The sequence below is a fragment of the Notamacropus eugenii genome, chromosome 5 (genome assembly GCF_028372415.1).
Source record: "Notamacropus eugenii isolate mMacEug1 chromosome 5, mMacEug1.pri_v2, whole genome shotgun sequence".
Taxonomy (NCBI): Eukaryota; Metazoa; Chordata; class Mammalia; order Diprotodontia; family Macropodidae; genus Notamacropus; species Notamacropus eugenii.
Genome location: NC_092876.1, coordinates 23007132 through 23026118, shown reverse-complemented (window position 1 = coordinate 23026118; position 18987 = coordinate 23007132). Strand labels below are relative to the sequence as shown.

Genomic DNA, 18987 nt, shown 5'->3' with positions numbered 1-18987 from the left:
TGGTTAAGTAAGTTGTCTAGGGTCACACAGATGACAAGTGATTGAGGTTGGGTTTGAACTCCAGTTTTCTAGGTCTATTTCAGAGCTGGGAGAGACCTTAAGGCCTTTTCTAGGCTAAACATTCTAATTCCTCCAATCCTTATGTAATCTACTTTGAGGTCCTTGGAGATGGTGATTACACTTCCCTCTGATGTAGCCCCCTTCTAATTTTGAGTTTCTCCTGCTTTATCTGTTTGAAGTTTCTCTTTCCTCTGCAATTCTTGTAAACCACCTTATCTTGGCTTGCCTTCATATTTCATTTAATGTCTCTTTGTCACCACTTGCAGCCTTCAGTAGCTGCATCATTTGTCTTTCCTTGTGCCTTGAGAGTTGCTGGAGCCTGGCAGTGAGATCCCTGGGCTCCACATTGGTACAGATATCTCTATCCCATTTGGTGGGCCTGGAAAATCTATAAACTTGGGCATCATGTAAGCTGCTTTCCCCTCCTACTCCTTGTCTTTTTCATTGTTTATTAATTGTCTCATGGCCCACCCAAAACTCTCAGATTATTACTGAGATTATCATTACTCAGATTATGATCTGAGATACTCAGATTACTACTGAATTAGTCTACTGAAAGTAGTAAGGGTCTAGGGAGAATTTGAATCTAGGCCATCTTATTGACTTGAGGTCTAGAACTCCACTCACTCTCTCAGGAAACTTGTCTAGGTTTAAAAGAACTGAAAAAATTCAATTTGTAGCCAGATTTTACTCTTGTAATCCCTAAGGCTAGTGGATTGCTTGAGTACGAGCGTTTTGAGTTCAGACTATACTGGATGGGTGTCAACGCTCAGTCTGGCCCCAATGAGTGAGTGAGCCATTGATGAGTCCCTCAGAGTGGGGTGGGGAGAATTCATCAAATTACCTATGGAAAGGTACAGGCTAGAAACAGAGCAGGTCAAAGTTTTCATGGCAATTAGCAGTAAGATCTGAATGAGACTATGGTACCAAATTTGGTACGTCCAAGGCTCTTTTCCTCTCTTGTGGTTACAAGAAATAATGTCTTGGCCAATCAAGAGGCATGCAGAGCACCCAATTCTTCCTCACCCTAGGCTTCTGTGGCCCCACTGGAGTATCCCCTCAGTCCCTGAAACAGATCTCAACCCCTCAACAAATCTATAACTTCAGGACTCGCTCAGTCTGAAAAAATTCCTTGCCTGGTAGCCAATGTCCTGGTGATAAGGCACTTCATATTCAACTAAGCTGGTGCGTGGACAGTGTCATGGGAATAAGGAAATTAGGCCCATATTAAAAATGAGAAAAATGATTATTAATAACCAATGATTTGGGGAGATTCAGATTTTCTCCCCCTTTTAAAATCTTATTTCAAGACTTCAATTTCTGAAGGTTGAGCTAACTTTTTCCTCTATCTAGACCCCACCCAAGTGGAGCAGCCATGTTGCTCTGCTCAGGCTAGGATGGGACATAAATTCTTTGAAGAGATTGCCCAAAGGGAGGGGGGGACCTAGAAGTAGATGACATAATCAAAGTTCAGGTCCAGTCCCTCATTAATTGTTAACCAATCACAGTCGATTGCCATCTTTTTGTACACTCCTCTTCCAAAAGAAAATATAAGCTGTGAGCCCTGCACCATGATGGCCTTTGGTCAAAGAGAGAGATGGTCAAATGACCATCTTTGTGAAAATGCTGGCCTTATTAATAAACTGATTAAATTATCCAGAAATCATGTCTCTTGAACCTTTTAAATCACCAAACAAGTTTGGGGGGTAAGATCTGCCAGTGGATATGCAAGAATGCAGGTACACCTATGTGTCATAAGGAAGTACCAGGGAAAGACCTGAACAGAAGATTGTCTGTGGACACGATGATACTCCTGTATGGGATACATTAATAGAATCTGCTTTGATAGAAAAGTAATATGACAGACACTTACAATGAACTAATTAATCAACATTCATTATTGTTCAGTCACGTCCAACTCTCCATGAGTCCATTTGGGGTTTTCTTGGCAAAGATAATGAAGTGGTTTGCCATTTTCTTCTCCAGCTCATTTGACAGATGAGGAAACTGAGGCAAACAGGGTTAAATGATTTGCCCAGGATCACACAACTAGTAAGTGTCTGAGTTAGATTTGAACTCAGGAAAGTGAACCTTACTCCATGCACTGTACCACCTAGCTGCAAACATTTATTTAGCTTCTCTTATTTATCAGGCAGATGATACAAAGAGGGGCAAAAGCCTCTGCTCTTTCACAATCTATAGGTGGAAACAATATGCAAACATATATACCAAGCAAGCTGTATATAGGATAAATTGAAAATAATTACAGAGGGAAGGCACTAACATTAAGGATGTTTGGAAAAGGCTTCAAGTAAATGAGGGGATTTTAGTTGGGACTTAAAGACCTCCAGGAAATTGAAGACTGCACTGGGCAGTCAAGTGAATTAAGGCTCAAGACCAACGTGAATGAGAGTGGTAGAAGCAAGGAGCTGTTTTGTGAAGGCTGGAAGGAACAGAGAGTAACCAATGAGCATGATTTCCCAAGCCTAGGCAAGGAGAAAGAATAACAAAAAAGACTTATGATTCCCTGTGGAGGGAAAGCAAGGGACCAACTAGTGTTGTAATGACTTGCCAAATGCCAATGGGTCTTAGGATTGCCCACCAGGAGATACAGGGGATACAGTCTTCTATTTAAGATACCCAAACAGAAGACATTTTGGATGGAGGCTGATGGATTAAGGACTGAAATCTATAAGATGCAATTCACCAAAGTTGTATCCCTTCTATTCACTGAAGAACACAGGATCGTAGAGAAGAAAGTGTCCTAGAAGACCCTCAGTGCTTGCTGGACCAAGGCTTGAATCCTGCCTCAAATGTTTACTGCCTAAGTTACCCTCCCTGTGCCTCTGTTTCCCCATTTGTAAAACCTACAAAATCCCCAACAGCCAATCATTCAGTTTGCACTTGGAGACTACTATTGACCTGTTCTTAATATCACAGAATCATAAAATCTCAGAGTTAGAAGGGGCCTTGGTGGTTATCTAATAATAAGTGAGTAGAGGTGGCTGATAACTCTCCCTTATTATCAGAGGAACCTTTTATGAGGCAGTGTGTTGGAGTGGAAAGCTTATGATATATTATGATGTAAACTCCGAACATTTTGGGAGGATTGGGGTCTGAATCCCAGCTTTGTTTTTCCCCATCACTTCCTTTTCCTGGGACTGTTTCCTCAAGAATAAAGTGTAAGAGTTGAGTCAGGCCATCTTTAAGGGCCCTTCCCAGCTCGAAATCCTCAGAGTCAAGCAGTGCAAACATCATATTATATCTCATTTTGCCTATGACAAAATGGTGACTTGGAGAGCCTACCTATCACTTGTTCAAGACGTCGTAGCTACTTACAAAACTGGAATTCATTCAAATCTAGGTTGGGGATTATTAATTGGTTCTTTCAACAAACATCTATTAAACTCTGTATCTCTCTATATATACATATACATACATGCACATACACACATACACACATGTATATGTATATGCACACATGCATATATGTATACATACACACATGCCTGTGTGTATACATACGTGTGTGTGTGCGTGCGCATGTGTAGCACTGTGCTTGAAACTGAGGAGGAAACAGAATTTAGTAGTCTGGAACAGTGGAAAGAACTGGACTCTGGAAACAAGGAGGACCTCAGATGTTCACTACCTAAATGACCTCGGATTAGTCAATACCTTTCTGTCCCTCTCCTTCCCCATCTGTGACAGGAGGAGTTTTCATCAGACGATCTCTGAGGTCTTAGGTCTATAATTTGAATATGTAGACCCAGTCCTCGTGAAGCTCACTGCTCAACTTGGGGACTAAGACATTCAGAAAACTAGAGTACATCATCTGGTCCAAACTGCTAAGTTGCATTGCTGAAGCCTGGGAATCCGGGGGGTTCTCGAGCTTTACATATAGGAGAGGGGTCAGCCTCAAAGTATACACAAGGGAGAGGATGGGGGACAGGGAGGATGTAGGCAGAAAAGTGAGGCTATCAGAGGGAGGCACTGGGTTTGACTCCTGCAGTGCTCCTGGCCACCTGTGTAGCCTTGAGGAAGCCCCTTCCTTCTCCTCGGCCCCAGCTGGACCAGATGGCCTTCAAGCTGTAGATCTTTGATCTTTTATATCATACAAATTGTCTTAAGGCATAGAATTGGGCAGATCCTTCCTCTGGCCACAGACCTTTACTCTCTGTACTACCCCCAGGGTGGGGGGCAGAGTGTTGGGGGTTCTCCTACTGAGCAAACCCCTACAAAGGAGACAAAGGGCCATAGTGGAAAGAGGTGGGAGTTAGGACACCTGGCTTTGAATATCCGACTCTGACATGAGCCATATGGCCTTGGGAAAAACACCTAACTTTAAAGAGTATGCACAGTTGATGACCTGTGAAGGGCTTCCACACCTGTGGAGAGTGCTTCCACACTAGCAAAATTCCAGGTTCTTGATATGATGATGTGTGTGCCTATGGACAAGTTTGTACGTTCATGACTGTGGGCTGTATATTAATGTCTATGTCCATGACCTTTGGTGTCCATATGTATATGTGTGCGTCAGTAACACTGGACTTTTTCATCACTGTCCAAGTGTCTTGAATTAGGAGTCAGGAGGTTTGGGGTCTAGTTTTGACTCTTTGTTTTTGCCGTGTCATCTTGGGCAAGCATATTTCCCCTCTGAGTCTCAACTTCCTTCTTTGTCAAAAAGAGAGCTTAAAAGATTCTTCATTCATTAACTTATTCACTAATTCCTTCTTCCCTTCCTCCCTCCCTTCCTCCCTCCCTTCCTCCCTCCCTTCCTTTCTTCTTTCCTCCCTCCTTCCCTCTCTCCCTTCCTTCCCTCCCTGACTTACAAAAGGGCAGATAACTCATCTTATCCATATTCTGTCCCCTCCCAGTGTGGAAAACATTGCTCTGCATATTAATATGATTACTACATGGTGATTGCCTGGGATTAGACACATCTGTGCCCAGTCAGTTCAGCATACTGATTTTCTTTCCACTAATCACTATCTTCTTTAGCTAAGAGAACAGGTGGGGAGAGGGTGGAGAAGGAGGGGAGGTGTTCATATTGAAGCCTGGAGAAGGCCAGATACAAGCTGAAGGCAGCAACAGGCAGATGAGCATGGGGGCCAGGGAACCAGTTCACTAGACTATGAATCCCTTAAGGAAAATGTTCCTTGTTTAAACTTTGTATAGTTTCTCCACCAATCTGAGCAGTGTTTTGTATACAGTAGCTGCTTAAGCAATGTTTGTGGAATGATTAAGTGAATGAGTAGCCCCCACGAGGTCACAGCAGTCCACAGATATGATCATACGGATCTCGCCCACAGTAAGGTGATTTCTTCACACATCCTGAGTCTTCTACATTATTTCCTCATTGGGCAACACGTTTATTTCCCAACACCTTCTTTGTTATTGGCAGGTTGATTGTTTAGGCAGGCATCCAGGGCTCTTCCCATGCAACGTCAACTGCCTCTCTGTACCAACATGGACCCATATGTATCCATCAACCAGCAGGTGGAAGAGACAAGGGGCTGATAAAATGGGAAAACAAAACAAAATAAAAAGAAATCTCTATCAACTTTCTCCCATTTAGAACCATCCCAAATTGGAATATGAGGTGGATCAGTGGGCAAAGTGCCAGGCCTGGAGTCAGGAATACTCATCTTCCTGAGTTCAAATGTGGCCTCAGATACTTCCTAGTTGTGTGGTTCTGGGCAAGTCACTTAACCCTGTTTGCCTCGGTTTTCGCAGCTGTCAAATGAGCTGGAGAAAGAAATAGCAAACCACTCCAGTATCTTTGCCAAGAAAATCCCAAAAGGGGTCACAGAGAGTTGGACACAACTGAAAAGACTGAACAACTTGGAATGGAACAAGGCTACCTGGGGGGTCAGTGAATTCCCCATCACTGGAGAGTTTTCAAAGAGAGACTGAACAGATACCACCTGAGTTCCATGTGAACTCTGGAGTGGCTCCCGCACACCAAGTGAATGTCTTTAAGCATATTCTTTCCATCCTTAAGGTCCAATGGAACTTCTGCTTTCTCTCAGAAACCTCTGTTGCTGACTCTTGCTTTGGTTGATTTCTTTTTCTTCCGAATTCCTGTAATGCTCAGAATCCTGGGATCCTAGAGATAGAAGGGCCCTCAGAAGGGATCCTCATTTGGTAGTGAGGAAGCTGGTTCAAGAGAAGTTAAGGGACTTGCCTAAGGTCACGCAGAAAAGTAGGGGGAGAGGTGGAACTGGAACCCAGATTTCTACCTATTTCTATTTCTATCTCAAATGAGATAATATTTGTAAAGCACCTGGCACAGAATAGGAGCTTTATAAATGCTTCTTCCCTGTTCCACCCTTTCCCTTTCCTTCTTCCAGGGGTGTGCTGGAGCTAGCTAAAGTAGGCTGATGAGAGCCAGTTGTTAAATTTTAAGGATGACCATTTGCCCCTCAAAAAGCAGCAAATGCTACAAATTAGGGTCCAATTTATTTATTTATTTTTGATGAAGGTGATGGAGAAAATGTCAGTAATGAAAATTAATCTCACATGTATATATAGGTTGTCTCCCTGCCTCACCCATTCTGGAAAGCTGGTTGTTAAACATGTAGTTGCACACTCCTTGACTAGCCTCTTGCCACAGCACATCTACTGTTTCATACGTACATAATCCAGCATTCCACTATGGGCTGCATTCATCAGTATGACTTCCTCTGGGCTGAGCCCAGGGCTAGGTACATAGTATACTTCATATATAGTTATGGAGTGAATGAACTGGGTAGATGGACAGTGTCCTTTATTCTTCTATTCCAAGTATGTGACTCTTATCTCCCCATCTTCCTATGGACTCCCCAGGGCAGGGAAGGACTCTCATCTTAGAATCACAGAAACTGAGTCTGAAGGGAGCTCATGGGGCATCTATTCAATCAGCATCTGAGCAAAAATCTCTTCTATTGGTCAATCAACATTAAATGCCTACTATGTGCTGGGCTTTGTGGTCAGTTCTGAGGACAAGTATTATTTATCATACAGGCTTTGTTGAAATGAAAATATATTGTTACACAATTTGAATCCTGTCTTATGTTCTGCTATGCACATGGCATGTTTTTTTCTTTGTAACTTTGTATATAAATTCCAGTATTTAAGTTTACGATATGTTTTTGGTCCTTTTTTCTATTCTGTATTTGAATTCTGGTATTTGAGTCTAAGATAAAATAAAAAATAAATAAATAAAAAAGAAAGCAAGACCATTCCATAAGAGCTCACTCTTCTCCTTCCTCTTTATCTGACATCACCCAGTTGCTTTTGGCCTCTATCTCCTTCTTCTCGAATCATACAATGAGGTGACCCTTCTCCTGGCCCAACCAACCACTCTACATGCACAAGTTATCCAACTGTATCCCAACTTTCCCAGCAGACTGCCCCCTCCATGCTCCCCCCTCTCACTTATCTGAAAACTATACTGACTGCTTCCTTCCTGCTTACACACTCATTTCTTCCCCCTCCTCAAAAAACCCTCACTTGATCCACACATCCCTGCTAATTATCTTCCTATATCCTCAATAAACCAGAGAACCTGTCCACAGTCGATGTCCCAACTTCCTTTCCTATCTTTAACTCTGCATTCTGACATTGGACCTTACTCAAATTGAAGCTGCTTTCTCTAGATTTAACAATGATCTCTTTACCATCATCAGATACAGTGGTTTCTGCCCCTCCCCAATCCCCATTCTCCTTGACCCCATTGCCCATTTTCCTCTCCTTTTACTCTTCTCTCCAGATATCTGTGACATTACTCTCTCCTGGTTGTACTTGTCTGACTGCCCCTTAGTCTCCTTTGCAGGATTTTCATCCATGTTATATGTGCTAACCTTGGTTTTTCCCCCAAGGCTCTGCTCTGGATCTTCTTCTGAGCTGTTTTGTTTAATCTCATTCGTTCTCAAGGATTCTCTGTACAGATGATATTCAGCTCTATTTGTCCAGTCCTGACCCCTCTGCTGACCTCCAGGCTTACATTTATAATGTCCTATTGGACATTTGGAATTGGAGGTCTCATAGGCATCTTAAACACTATTTCCAAAACTGAAATAATCTCTCTACCCCAAATCCTTCCTAACTTCCCTATTAAAGTTCAGCATACTTGTTTGTTGTCCTTTGTACTTGAAGGAGACCAAAATCATAATGTTGGAGTGTCCAGACTTATACAAGCTTGGAAGGCTTGACCACAGATCAGACACAAACAATCCATATGAATATTTGGAGTGTAGATGTTGCGTATCTCCCATTTCTTTGGAGCCAAATACAGTTCTGCTTTGCTCATTGAGTCCAGTGCCTTCTTTGATGCGGGCAGACCATCCTTGGCTAGTCCTTCCCATGTCTCACAATCCATTCCAAAGTTCTTCAGAGACACCTTGAGAGTGTCCATGTACTGTTTCTTCTGATATCAATACAAGTGATGTCCTTGCACGAGTTCTCCATAAGATAGTCTTTAGGCGAACATGAGCTTGGCATGCAGTGTGGCCAGCCCCTAGGAAGCAGAGTTTGAATGGCTCTACTACCACTGGCCCTGCCACCCAGGCTCACACCCAAGCCTCTGCGTCCTCCTTGACTTCTCTCTCTCTCTCACTCCCTACAGCCAATCTGTGTTAAAGTCTCGTCCTTTCAGGCTCACTGCTACCTCTCCTCTGTGCCCCCTTCTCTCCTCCGACTGCCAGCCTGGCACTGGCACTGTGTGGCACACAGGCAGCGCTGCATAAATGCTAACTCTCAGCTGCTCTCCCAGGGCAGGATGGCTTGCCCTTGACCTTCTGCGAGGCCCTGGACCAGTCACATGCCCTTTTTGGGCCGCAGTTTCCTCCACTGTAAAATGAGGGGGTAGGATTCCCATTTCCTTCTCTGTAACCTGCGGGTGATCTTCCTCTTCCGTGAAGAGCGGCAGGGGGAAGAAAGAATTTAGGATTTAGTGGCGCATGCGCCGTACTCCTCCCCCACCCCCGCGGGGAGGAGAAGAATCCACCGAGAGGAGACTGGTCCTCCAATAGCCTAGACGGGCCTAGAGACTGCGCGCACGCGCAGTAGTGGTGTTCTCTGGACCTCCTCGTGGAAGTCCCGGGAGGACAGAGAAGGACAGGGGCACCCGATGCGGCCATCTGACGGACCTACGAGACCCGAGCGACCGGGAGAATTGTGTTGTTTGTCCTTCGTTTTCGAAGGGGAGACTTAAGTTCTCAGAAGGCCTAAAGACGTGACTGCGCCTGCGTGCGTACATGGGCGCGCCGAGAGCGAAGCAGGTGGGGCGACGGGAGCGTGTGCAGGATCCCCGCCAATCAGAAGTCAACCTGGATCCACTCCTAGAGCCAATGAGCGAGCGACTGGGACCCGTATGACCCGCCCCGGAAGAGCCGGGCGGGAGCGAAGATCTGAGGCTGCGTCGTCCCCATGGCAACAGTGCGAGCGTTCCGGGTGCTAGTTGTCCCCTGCTTCCGGCGGACTCGGCTCTTCTTTATAAACGTAGCCAGAAGGGACCTCAGAGGCCGCGAAGGCCAGCTTCTTCTCTTTGCAGATCGAGAAACTGAGGCTTGGGGTCAACCCACAAGCATTTATTAAGCACCTGCTATGTGCCTGGCACTGTGCTGAGCCCTGGGGATACAGAGAAAAGCGGAAGCTGTTAGCGCCACGTGGGACCACCGTGCTAAAACAATGGGCTTAGGGCGAGGATTCGCCCCCTCCCCAAACTGGAATAAAGCAGGACTTTTTATTTTATAGAAATTGGACTAAAATAACCCAACTTTATTGAACAGTGGAGCCTCGGATTATTAGTGTTTTAGCAAGTGTACAAGGCTGGACATCGAATTAAATGCAACTAAGTGGAACTTCTTAAATGGCCTCTCCGTGCCAGGGAAGCCAGGTGGCCCTGTGGGTAGAGCACCAGGCCTGGAGTCAGGAGGATCCGAGTTTACATCCGCATACTAGCTGTGTGACCCTGGACAAGTCACCTAACTCTGTTTGCCTCAGTTTCCTTATCTGTAAAATGAGCTGGAGAAGGAATGGAAAATCTCTCCGGTATCCCAGCCAAGAAAACCCCGGATGGGATCGAGAAGAGTCGGACACATCTACAACACAGCAAGTGCCAGGCTGAGCCTACAAAGCTGGACCAAGAGTCTTCTCTGAAGGAGTTTGTGTTCTATTGTGGGAAAATAGCACACATGACCAAAGCATATGAAGCACATGCAAAGCAAGTTCTTTGGGGGAGGCTGGAGAAGGCTCCTTTAGGAGTTGGTCCTAGGCTCAGCTTTGAGTGATGCTAACTTCCAGGGAGGAGGAGGTAAGCAGAGAGGGCACTGCAGGCACTGAAGAGCCACAGATCTAGAGCTGGGAGGGGCTCTTAGGCTCCATCCAGTGCAGGCCGGTGTGGTCCCAGAGTTAGTACAGGGCTCTGGCTTTTCCCCCTGTTGTGTGCTAGAATGCTGAAAGGGTGACTCAGCTTTGATGTGTTAGGGCATGTGCCCACAGGGTGGCACTCTCTCCCTTCCTCAAGACAATCATGGTCCTTGAAATCTGGAGCTGCTGCTTTTATTAAAACAGAAGATTGAGCTGGGAGGGGCTTTTATTATGCTTTGCCCATTGGGCAGACTATTAACGTGCATTTATGTGTGTTTGTCCTTCGTTGCCGAAGACCATGCCATTAGAGAGATAATGAAATGACTTGCACTTGACTTTGTTTTCAGTGAGGGAGGGCTGTGCAAGTCACCAACCTCACTTCTCCTCCAGAGCCATCTGAATCCAATGACCAGATATGCATCAGAATGACTGTGAGATGACCTAGAATGAGGTAATTGGGGTTAAGTGACTTGCCCAAGGTCACACAGCTAGTGAGTGTCAAGTGTCTGAGGTGAAATTTGAACTCATATCCTCCTGTCTCCTGCACTGCTGTTCTATCCACTGCACCACCTAGCTGCCCCAACATGCATTTGTAGAAAGGAAGCAGAATGGGGTAGGGGAAGAGCCCAGCCTTTGGAGCAGTAGAATCACAGAATTGTGGGATTGAGAGTTGGAAGGACTTTATCCATCTCCAAGTGTAATCTTCCTGGTTTGTGGATAAGGAAATTGATGGGCAGCGAGGGGAAGGGTCCAGACCAAAAGTACATGGAGGGCCTCTGGCAGAGTATCAGTCACCTCTAAGTCAGATTTATTACCTGGGGTTCACAGACCCTCAGAGTCCATGGAGAGATTTTAGGAAGTTTGTGATCATGGATAGAAAAAAAAGTTACATCAATATAATCACTTTGCTTTGTAACCTTATTTATTTTATTCATTTGAAAACACAATTCCGAGAAGGGAACCGTAGATTTCACAAGTCTACCAAAGGAATCCCTAGCACCCAAAAGGTTAAGAACGCAAGCTCTAAGGTGACCTGCTTTCTACTCTGTCTGCATATTGTGAGTAAACTCACTGAAGGTAGGGAATGTTTTTCCTTTCTTGGTATCTACCCTCTGGACTTCACTCAGTGCCTGGTACTAGTGCTAGATTCTTAATAAATGCTAACTGGGTGATTGATTCATTGGCACAACACCAATTCTGTAGTCTCCCTTTATTTGCCCTTTCTCTGATGCTCTTTCTTCTTCTGGGTGACAGAACCACTATGGGCTGTGACAAGTTTCACACTGAACCTGGCCTGAATCTACCTTTATTACCATTCTGGGTAATAAAGGGTCAGGAAGGGTGTGGACATAACTTCATTAACCTTATTAACATCTACCCTGCACCTCTCTCTGTCTTGTCTAAGAGGATGTCATGGTAGACTTGGTCAAATGCCTTGTGAAAATGCCCTTGTTCTGACAGTGTCATATCACTCTAAAAATGAAATAATAGTCCAATGACTTGTCTTCCATGAACATATGCTGACTTACAGGGGTCAGCCCTTTGTAACTGCTCACAATCCACTGCCATTCAAACTATCTCCCTTGACTGTGACACTACTATCTTTGACCCTTCTTACTTTCTTATTTTTCCCCCACACTCCAAAATCAATTGATAGTTTTAAAAAAATCTTTGGTTTTTATATTATATTTATTTCTGAATATTTTTCTCAATCACAAGAGCCTTTTCTTATAGCAAAGTGGTAAAGAAAAGAAAACAAGTTCAGCAAAATTAACCAATATTATTAATTTTGATGGTTAACAATCGCTATCAATTTTGTCTCTGTGGCATCTCTTTCCCACTGTGACTACCTTATTAGAGGATCCATTAACACCTCCATGGACTCTTGCAATGTCCTTTCCCTGGTCTTCTGCCTCCTCTCTCTCCCCTTTCAGCCAGACTGTTGATCTCTGTCTTGATCATTTTCTCTGTGCATAGGACTGGACATGTCATTCCATGGATCAGAAAACTTCATATATTTCACCATTTTGGATTCTTCTGTCTGGGATTCAAGACCTTCCATTATCTGCTCTACACTTTTCTAGTCTCATCTCCGGTGTCTTCTCTCCAGGAACTCTGTGCTGTGTCCAAACTGCACTGCTCTCAGTCCTCCATCCATCCCCAGATGAGCCCTATGTTCTCATTCCCCTGCCAACTTTGCTGACATTGCTTCCTATGTATAGAATAAACCTCCCTCTTCACCAGTTTAGTTCCTATCCATTATTTAAAGACCAACTCAAATTTCATCTTCTTTTGGAAGCTTTCCCTGGTCCTTCCTAGTGAGTGACAACACTTGGACTTCACAGAAAATTTCCTCTTAAAACGACCCAGTGCACATACGTGATATTGTACATTTAGGAGATGTGCTGGGGCTCATTTGGTAAAGGACTATGTTTGACCAAAATTCTGCATTTTATCTCATCAGCAATCAAATGTTAGTTCTGAATCACACAATGATCCACCCAAGAGGGGCTTATTAGATGTATGCTATGTCATACTTTTTAGTCTGAGGACTATTGGTGGAGAAACTGAAAGCAAACTATTCTGGATTTGAGCACTCTTTGTCATGAATTATCATTATCCTTTCTAACCAAGCAGAGCTCTTACACCTTCCTTGGGCATCTTCTTGCTTTCAGGATATCTCAAAAGGTGTTTTAAATAGTTCTTAGCATTCTGGGTTCATGAGTCCCCATATCAGTTGAGGACCAGACCAATCTTTTGTAGTTGTCCTCAGATAGATACCCTTTCTTAGTTTTGACTTCTGCACGTGTCTTTGGACTTTTTGTGGCCCTCAGGATGTGCTGGTAAATGTTTAATAGCCCTCTCAAAAAACACAATACACTTTAAATGTATGATCAACATTTTCTCCATTTTCTTAAGCCCAGAAATCAACAAAACGGTAAATCAAGTCCATATTTGAAAGGGCAAATGCTCCCACTGAAAAGTAATGCTCTCAAGAGCTGCTCCTGGGACTGGCATTTGGTAGGCGCCTAATAAATGTTGATTGATTGATTAGATAAGCTCCAGCACATCCTTTTTTGTCCCTCCCCTTTTTGATCTTGAACCATAAAATGGAGGAGTCTCATTTTCTGTCTGAGTGTCTATCACTGTCTTAGTCTACCTCAGTCTCAGTTGTCTGTGTTTTGTGTGTTCCTCAAGCAGAGAATGGTAATAGTGGAAAGTACCCAGGACTTGGGCCGCTAGGTGGCAGAGTGGCTAGAACGCCAGACTTGGGGTAAGGAAGACCTGAGTTGAAATCCAGCCTTAGACACTTACTATCTTGGTGTCCCTGGGCAAGTCACTTTACCCTGTTTGCCTCAGTTTCCTCATCTGTAAAATGGCATCTCTGCCAAGAAAACCACAGATGGGGTCATGAAGAGTCAGACGTGACTAAACAACAACAACAAACCTAGGGCTTGAGAATAGTGGAAGGCTTCAAAAAGTCCTATGTCTGAGGCCTGGCTTTGCCACTTATTTTGTAACATGGAAGAGCCACATATCTTGCCTGGATCTCACTTTCCTCATCCAGTAAAAACAAGTTGGGAGCTAAACTGAGTGATGTATGAGGTTGTTTTCTCAGAAGGTCCTGGAGGGCCCTGCACTTATGGAACGCAGAAATGTTCAGCTGAATTATGTCTGTCTGTGTCTTCGTTTGCTGGAGGAGGGATCGCCCTTAGCCCCCATCACCTCCCATCTGCAGCATTACAGCTAGTGAGAGGCTTGTCCAGAGGAGGGCAGGCAGAACTGCGAGGGACCAGAAACGGCACCACAGGAGCATCCCATGGGAAGAAGTAGGAAGTTCGCCCCAGCAAAGCAAAAGTGAGGTCAGAGAGCACAAGGTGCTCAGAGACAGACAGCAGCTCCGCAGAACTCTAGTGGGTATATTAAAGGTGACTGTGGCATGAAGGGTCTCAGTTATGTCTGGGGGGAGCATTGCTGTGAATCTTCCATGTTGGTGCCAAGGTACCGTTTCCTCCTGGGTAGCATACATTTACATTTGCAGCCTTTCCTGTGATGATATGCTTAGGTTCTCTGACCTCCCTGTAGTCAGTGCTGGATGCAACATTTTAGGAATGTGATGGTGGGGATGGCAGTCCTAGGAGCAGGTATGAGCATCCCTGCCTGAGTTTTCACTCTTAGGAGTGGGCCTGGGCACCACTGCCTGGTTTGACAGACATCCCTGTTTCCTTTTAGTTCTTAGAGCATGCACTCATATTCTTTACTACTAGAACAATGTTGTTGGGCAGGAGTGCTTCCAAACATGAGCAGCCAGGATGTTAAAGAGATAAGAGACGATGGTCTATGAGCACTGGCTTCAGGAACTGGGTATATTTAAGGCTGGAGAAAAAAAGACTTCCAGAAGACAAGAGAACTCTTTTTTAGCACCAGAAAAGCCATCATGAGGAACAGACTTTAGATTTGTACTTGGCTCCAGAGGGCAGAACCAGGAGCAGGTGGTAGAAATTGTAAAGGCAGATTTCAACTTGATTTCTGGGAATAACTGAACCAAGCCTTCTAACGATAAGTACTGTCCAGACCAAACCTTCCAATGATGAGGACTGTCCAGAAGTAGAAGGGGTTGCTTTGCAATATTTCCTAGTATCCTAGTTATAAGCTAGAAGCACCTTAGAGGGTCTAGGCCAAAGTCCTCATTTTCCCGATGAGCCCCAAAGAAGGCACTTGACTTCCCCAAGGTCACTCAGCTTGTAGGTCAGGGACAGAACCAGGACTCACATCCAGGTCTTCTGACAAATTGGATGTTCTTTGTGCTTTTCCACAAAGAGGCAGGTGGTGAGTTCCTTATCTCTTGGCCTTCAAGTAGAAACTGGCTGACCACTTGGCAAGATGTTGGAGGGAGGATTCCAGCTCACGTATAGGCTGGACTTAGGTCATCTGCCACTTTTGAGGGTCTTTGAAACACTGATGCTGAGGTCCTCATAGCGGATCACCCCCTAAGCCTGGAAACCCAAGGCCAGAGGGTGGTGACTGGTTCTGTGGAGAAGACGTAGACCTGAACCCTGGTTGGCCAACTCTTCACCATACCCAGGTCCAGTGCCATCTTCTCTACCTCAAGGGTGCATAACCTGGGTCCATAAGACAGATTTCAGGGAGTCCATGAACTTGGATGGAAAAACAACAACTTTATTTTTAATAGCTAATAATTAAAATTTAGTTTTCCACTCAATTATGAATTAAAAGAAACAGAAACCACAAAAATGTCATTCTGAGAAGGGATCCTGTCCTTTGCCAGCCTGCCAAAAGGATCCATGACTCAGAAACCCTGCTTAACATTTTATTTTCTCAGAATCTGCTTCCCAGTTGACCTGTGTTCCTGTGCAAAAACAGGCTGGCTTGATTGAAAAGGTTGAGGTCCCCTTTTTCAGGCAGAGATGGGTTGCCCCGGAAGGGACTCCTGTGAGGAGGAAGGACATGGGACTACATCACACCTGAGGCACTTTCTCTTTCCTTGGAATCTATGATTCTATGGCTCTTGCCCTCATCCCCTTTACGCGGGCAACTGCGTACCTGGCAGCGCTGTGGACGTCATTGTTCCGCAGACTGTAGATGAGTGGGTTAAGCAGTGGAGTGACCACAATGTAGAAGACTGCTGTGAGCTTGTGGTGCCCAGCAGGGGTGGGTCCCTTGGGCCTCAGGTACATAGCCATTACGGTTCCATAGAAGAGACCAACCACAGCCAGGTGTGCTCCACAAGTGGAAAGAGCCTTGCGGCGGCTCCGGGCAGAGGGGAGCCGCAGAGCAGTGGCCAAGATGAGACCATAGGAAGCCAGAATGCAGCCAAAGGGCCCTAGAAGGATGGGGACACCTATGGCATAGACCAGGGCCCGATTAGGGGCTGTGTCAGCACAGGCCACCCTCAGAACTGCTGGCAGTTCACAGAAGAAGTGGTCAATGGGTGGGTTCCCGATGCAGTAAGGAAGGCGCAGAGCAGCAACAGCATTGGGCACAGAGAGCAAGAAGCCCAGAGCCCAGGCACTGCCTGCCAGACCCCCACAAAGACCTGGAGTCATGATCGCAGCATAGTGAAGGGGCCGGCAGACGGCCAGGCAGCGGTCAACAGCCATTGAGGCCAGGAGTAGGGCCTCGGTGCTGCCCAGAGAGAGGGCCACGTAGAGCTGAGCACCACAGCGGGCAAAAGGAAGTGCCCGCCTCTGGACTAGCATGTGCGCCAGGGCCTGAGGCACAGTGGTGCTCACATAGGATGCGTCCAGCATAGCCAGGTGAGTCAACAGGTGGTACATGGGCCGGTGCAACCGGCTGTCCAGGAGGATCAGGGACACCAGAAGGGCATTGCCCAGAAGAGTGGCCAGGTAGGAGGCCAGCACAGCTACAAAGAGGAGGGGCTGGAGGGCAGGGCGGGCTGAGAGGCCCAGGAGGAGAAAGTCAGACAGAGCTGTGGTGTTCCCTTGGCCCATCCTGTGTAGAGTGGGATGAGGAGACAGTAGGGATACAGTCAGGGGGCTGGAGTGGAGATCTAAGGTTTACATGTTCTTCCCCTCCCCTCCCCTCCTCTCCCTTCTCCTCTCCACTCCCCTCTCCTCTCCTACCCTTCTTTCCTTTCCTATCCACTCTTCCCTTCTCTAGCTCCCACACCAACAATAAACTCCTTAGCCTAGTACTTATAGTCCTCTATAATCTGGCTCCCATCTCCCTCTCCAGTCTTATTTTAAAATATTCCCTTCAGCCAGTCCTTCCAATTAAGTTAACCTGCATAACTTTTCCTCCTTCCTGACCTTCTGTCTTTTTAGCTTCAGACCTTGACACAAGAGGCCTGGAATCCTGTGATCCTAGGAAGGGAGCAGAAAGTTGAAGAGAATAGGGCTTGAGAGGAGAGGAGACTAAAGAGAGAGAAGAGGAGGAGGGAGGAGAAGGAAAGAAACCTGAGGAGAACAAAGGGGATAAGCAGGGAGGGTCTTTCTCATCTCTGACTCCTAAAATCCCCAGCTTTTTCTTAAAGCCCTCCTGCACTAGGCATACCCTGGTCCCCTCTAGTGGAGAGCACACTTGATACCTTGTGTAGAATCTGTATTTAGTCACTTGTGTATAGAGGTTGTGCTGCCCTCACACCCATAGGAACTCTGTTCCCAGGGAATGAACAAATGGGCAGATGTGACTGCTGAGCTGCTGTCCATGATCTTGGAAAGAATGTGGAGAATGAGAGAGAGGCTGCCGTACTGGAGGAGGCTTTCAAATGAGGGAAGAGGATGGAGTCAGCAGACTCTAGGCTTGTGGACTCAACTTCGATTTTTGGCAAAAGTTCTCCACTCTCTAATTAAAGGCATGATGAGCAAACACCTGGAAAAGGAAATGATGATCACAGAGTCAGCATGACTGACTCATCAAAAGCAGGTTATCCCTGGACTAACCTGATTTGCTCTTATGACAGCCCTGCTAGGCAGATAGAGCAAGGAAGTGGTACTGATATAGTTTTAACTCTATTTTAAAAAATCATTTGGCAAAGATTCATCTACCTCTCTTGTGGACAAAACAGGGAGACGTGAGCCAAATGGTAATATGGTTTATGGATTCTGAAATTTTCTAAATGAGGCTCAGCATCATCATTAGTGATCTGATCTCAGCTTAGGAGGAGATCTTTAGAGGAGTGTTTCAGAAATCTGTGTTTGCCTCTTTAATAATGACTTGGATTAAAGTGTATGATGGCAGGATCATAACACAAAGTTGGGTTGGATAGCTACCATTTAGGATATCAGAGAAGGGATCCAAAATATCCTGAAAGTTTAAAATGTTGGGTTGAAACTAACAAGATAAAATTTAATAGGAAACACAAAAAAGCTTCAAAGATCAGCTTTGGAAGTATATGACAGGAGAGGTATAACTAGAAAGGAAAATATTTTTTCTGAAAACTCCCCAGGGTATTTAGTGAATATGTCATGACCATGGGTTATTATTGGTGAGTCATTTTTCAGTTATGTCCAGCTCCCCATGATGCTACTTGGGATTTCCTTGGAAATGACACTGGAGTGGTTTGCCCTTTATTTGTCTGGCTCATTTTAAAGATCAGAAAACTAACACAAATGGGGTTAAATGACTCACCTAGGGTCATACAGCTAAGAAATGCTGACGCTACATTTGTACTCATGAAGGTGAGTCTTCCTGATTCCAAGCCCAGGGCTCTATGCACTATGGCACCACTCAGCTGCCCCTGGTGACCATGGAACATGCAGTCAAAAAAAATTCTTCAGCTGCATTGAAAGGAATATCTAAGATTAGTGAGATGTAGCTGTTGTTGCTGGATCTTGCCTTGATCAGTCCACACCTGGAGTGTTGTGTTCAGTTCAGGTACCATGTTTTAGGAAGGATATTGAACAACTGAAGAAGGTGCAGAGGAGGGCATTTGTGATGGCCAAGAATCTGAAGCTTCTGACATATGAGGACAGATTGAATGACTTGGGTTATTTAGCATGGAGGAGAGTAATTGTTCTTTCTTGATGGGGAGGAGAGATCATATGATGTTTTCAAGTATTTATTTGAGCTGCTGCCATGTGGAAGAGACTTTCC

The 18987-nt window shown here is 45.3% G+C and overlaps 1 protein-coding gene across 1 annotated transcript; it reads right to left on the bottom strand.

Annotated features, from left to right (window-relative positions):
* Window positions 1–15923: 15923 nt before the first annotated feature.
* LOC140507412 (olfactory receptor 2G3-like) lies at window positions 15924–17407 on the bottom strand. Its single transcript, XM_072615509.1, has one exon. The coding sequence runs from the start codon at window positions 16881–16883 to the stop codon at window positions 15924–15926; it is 960 nt and encodes a 319-aa protein (XP_072471610.1). The 5' UTR covers window positions 16884–17407.
* Between the last annotated feature and the right edge of the window lie 1580 nt (window positions 17408–18987).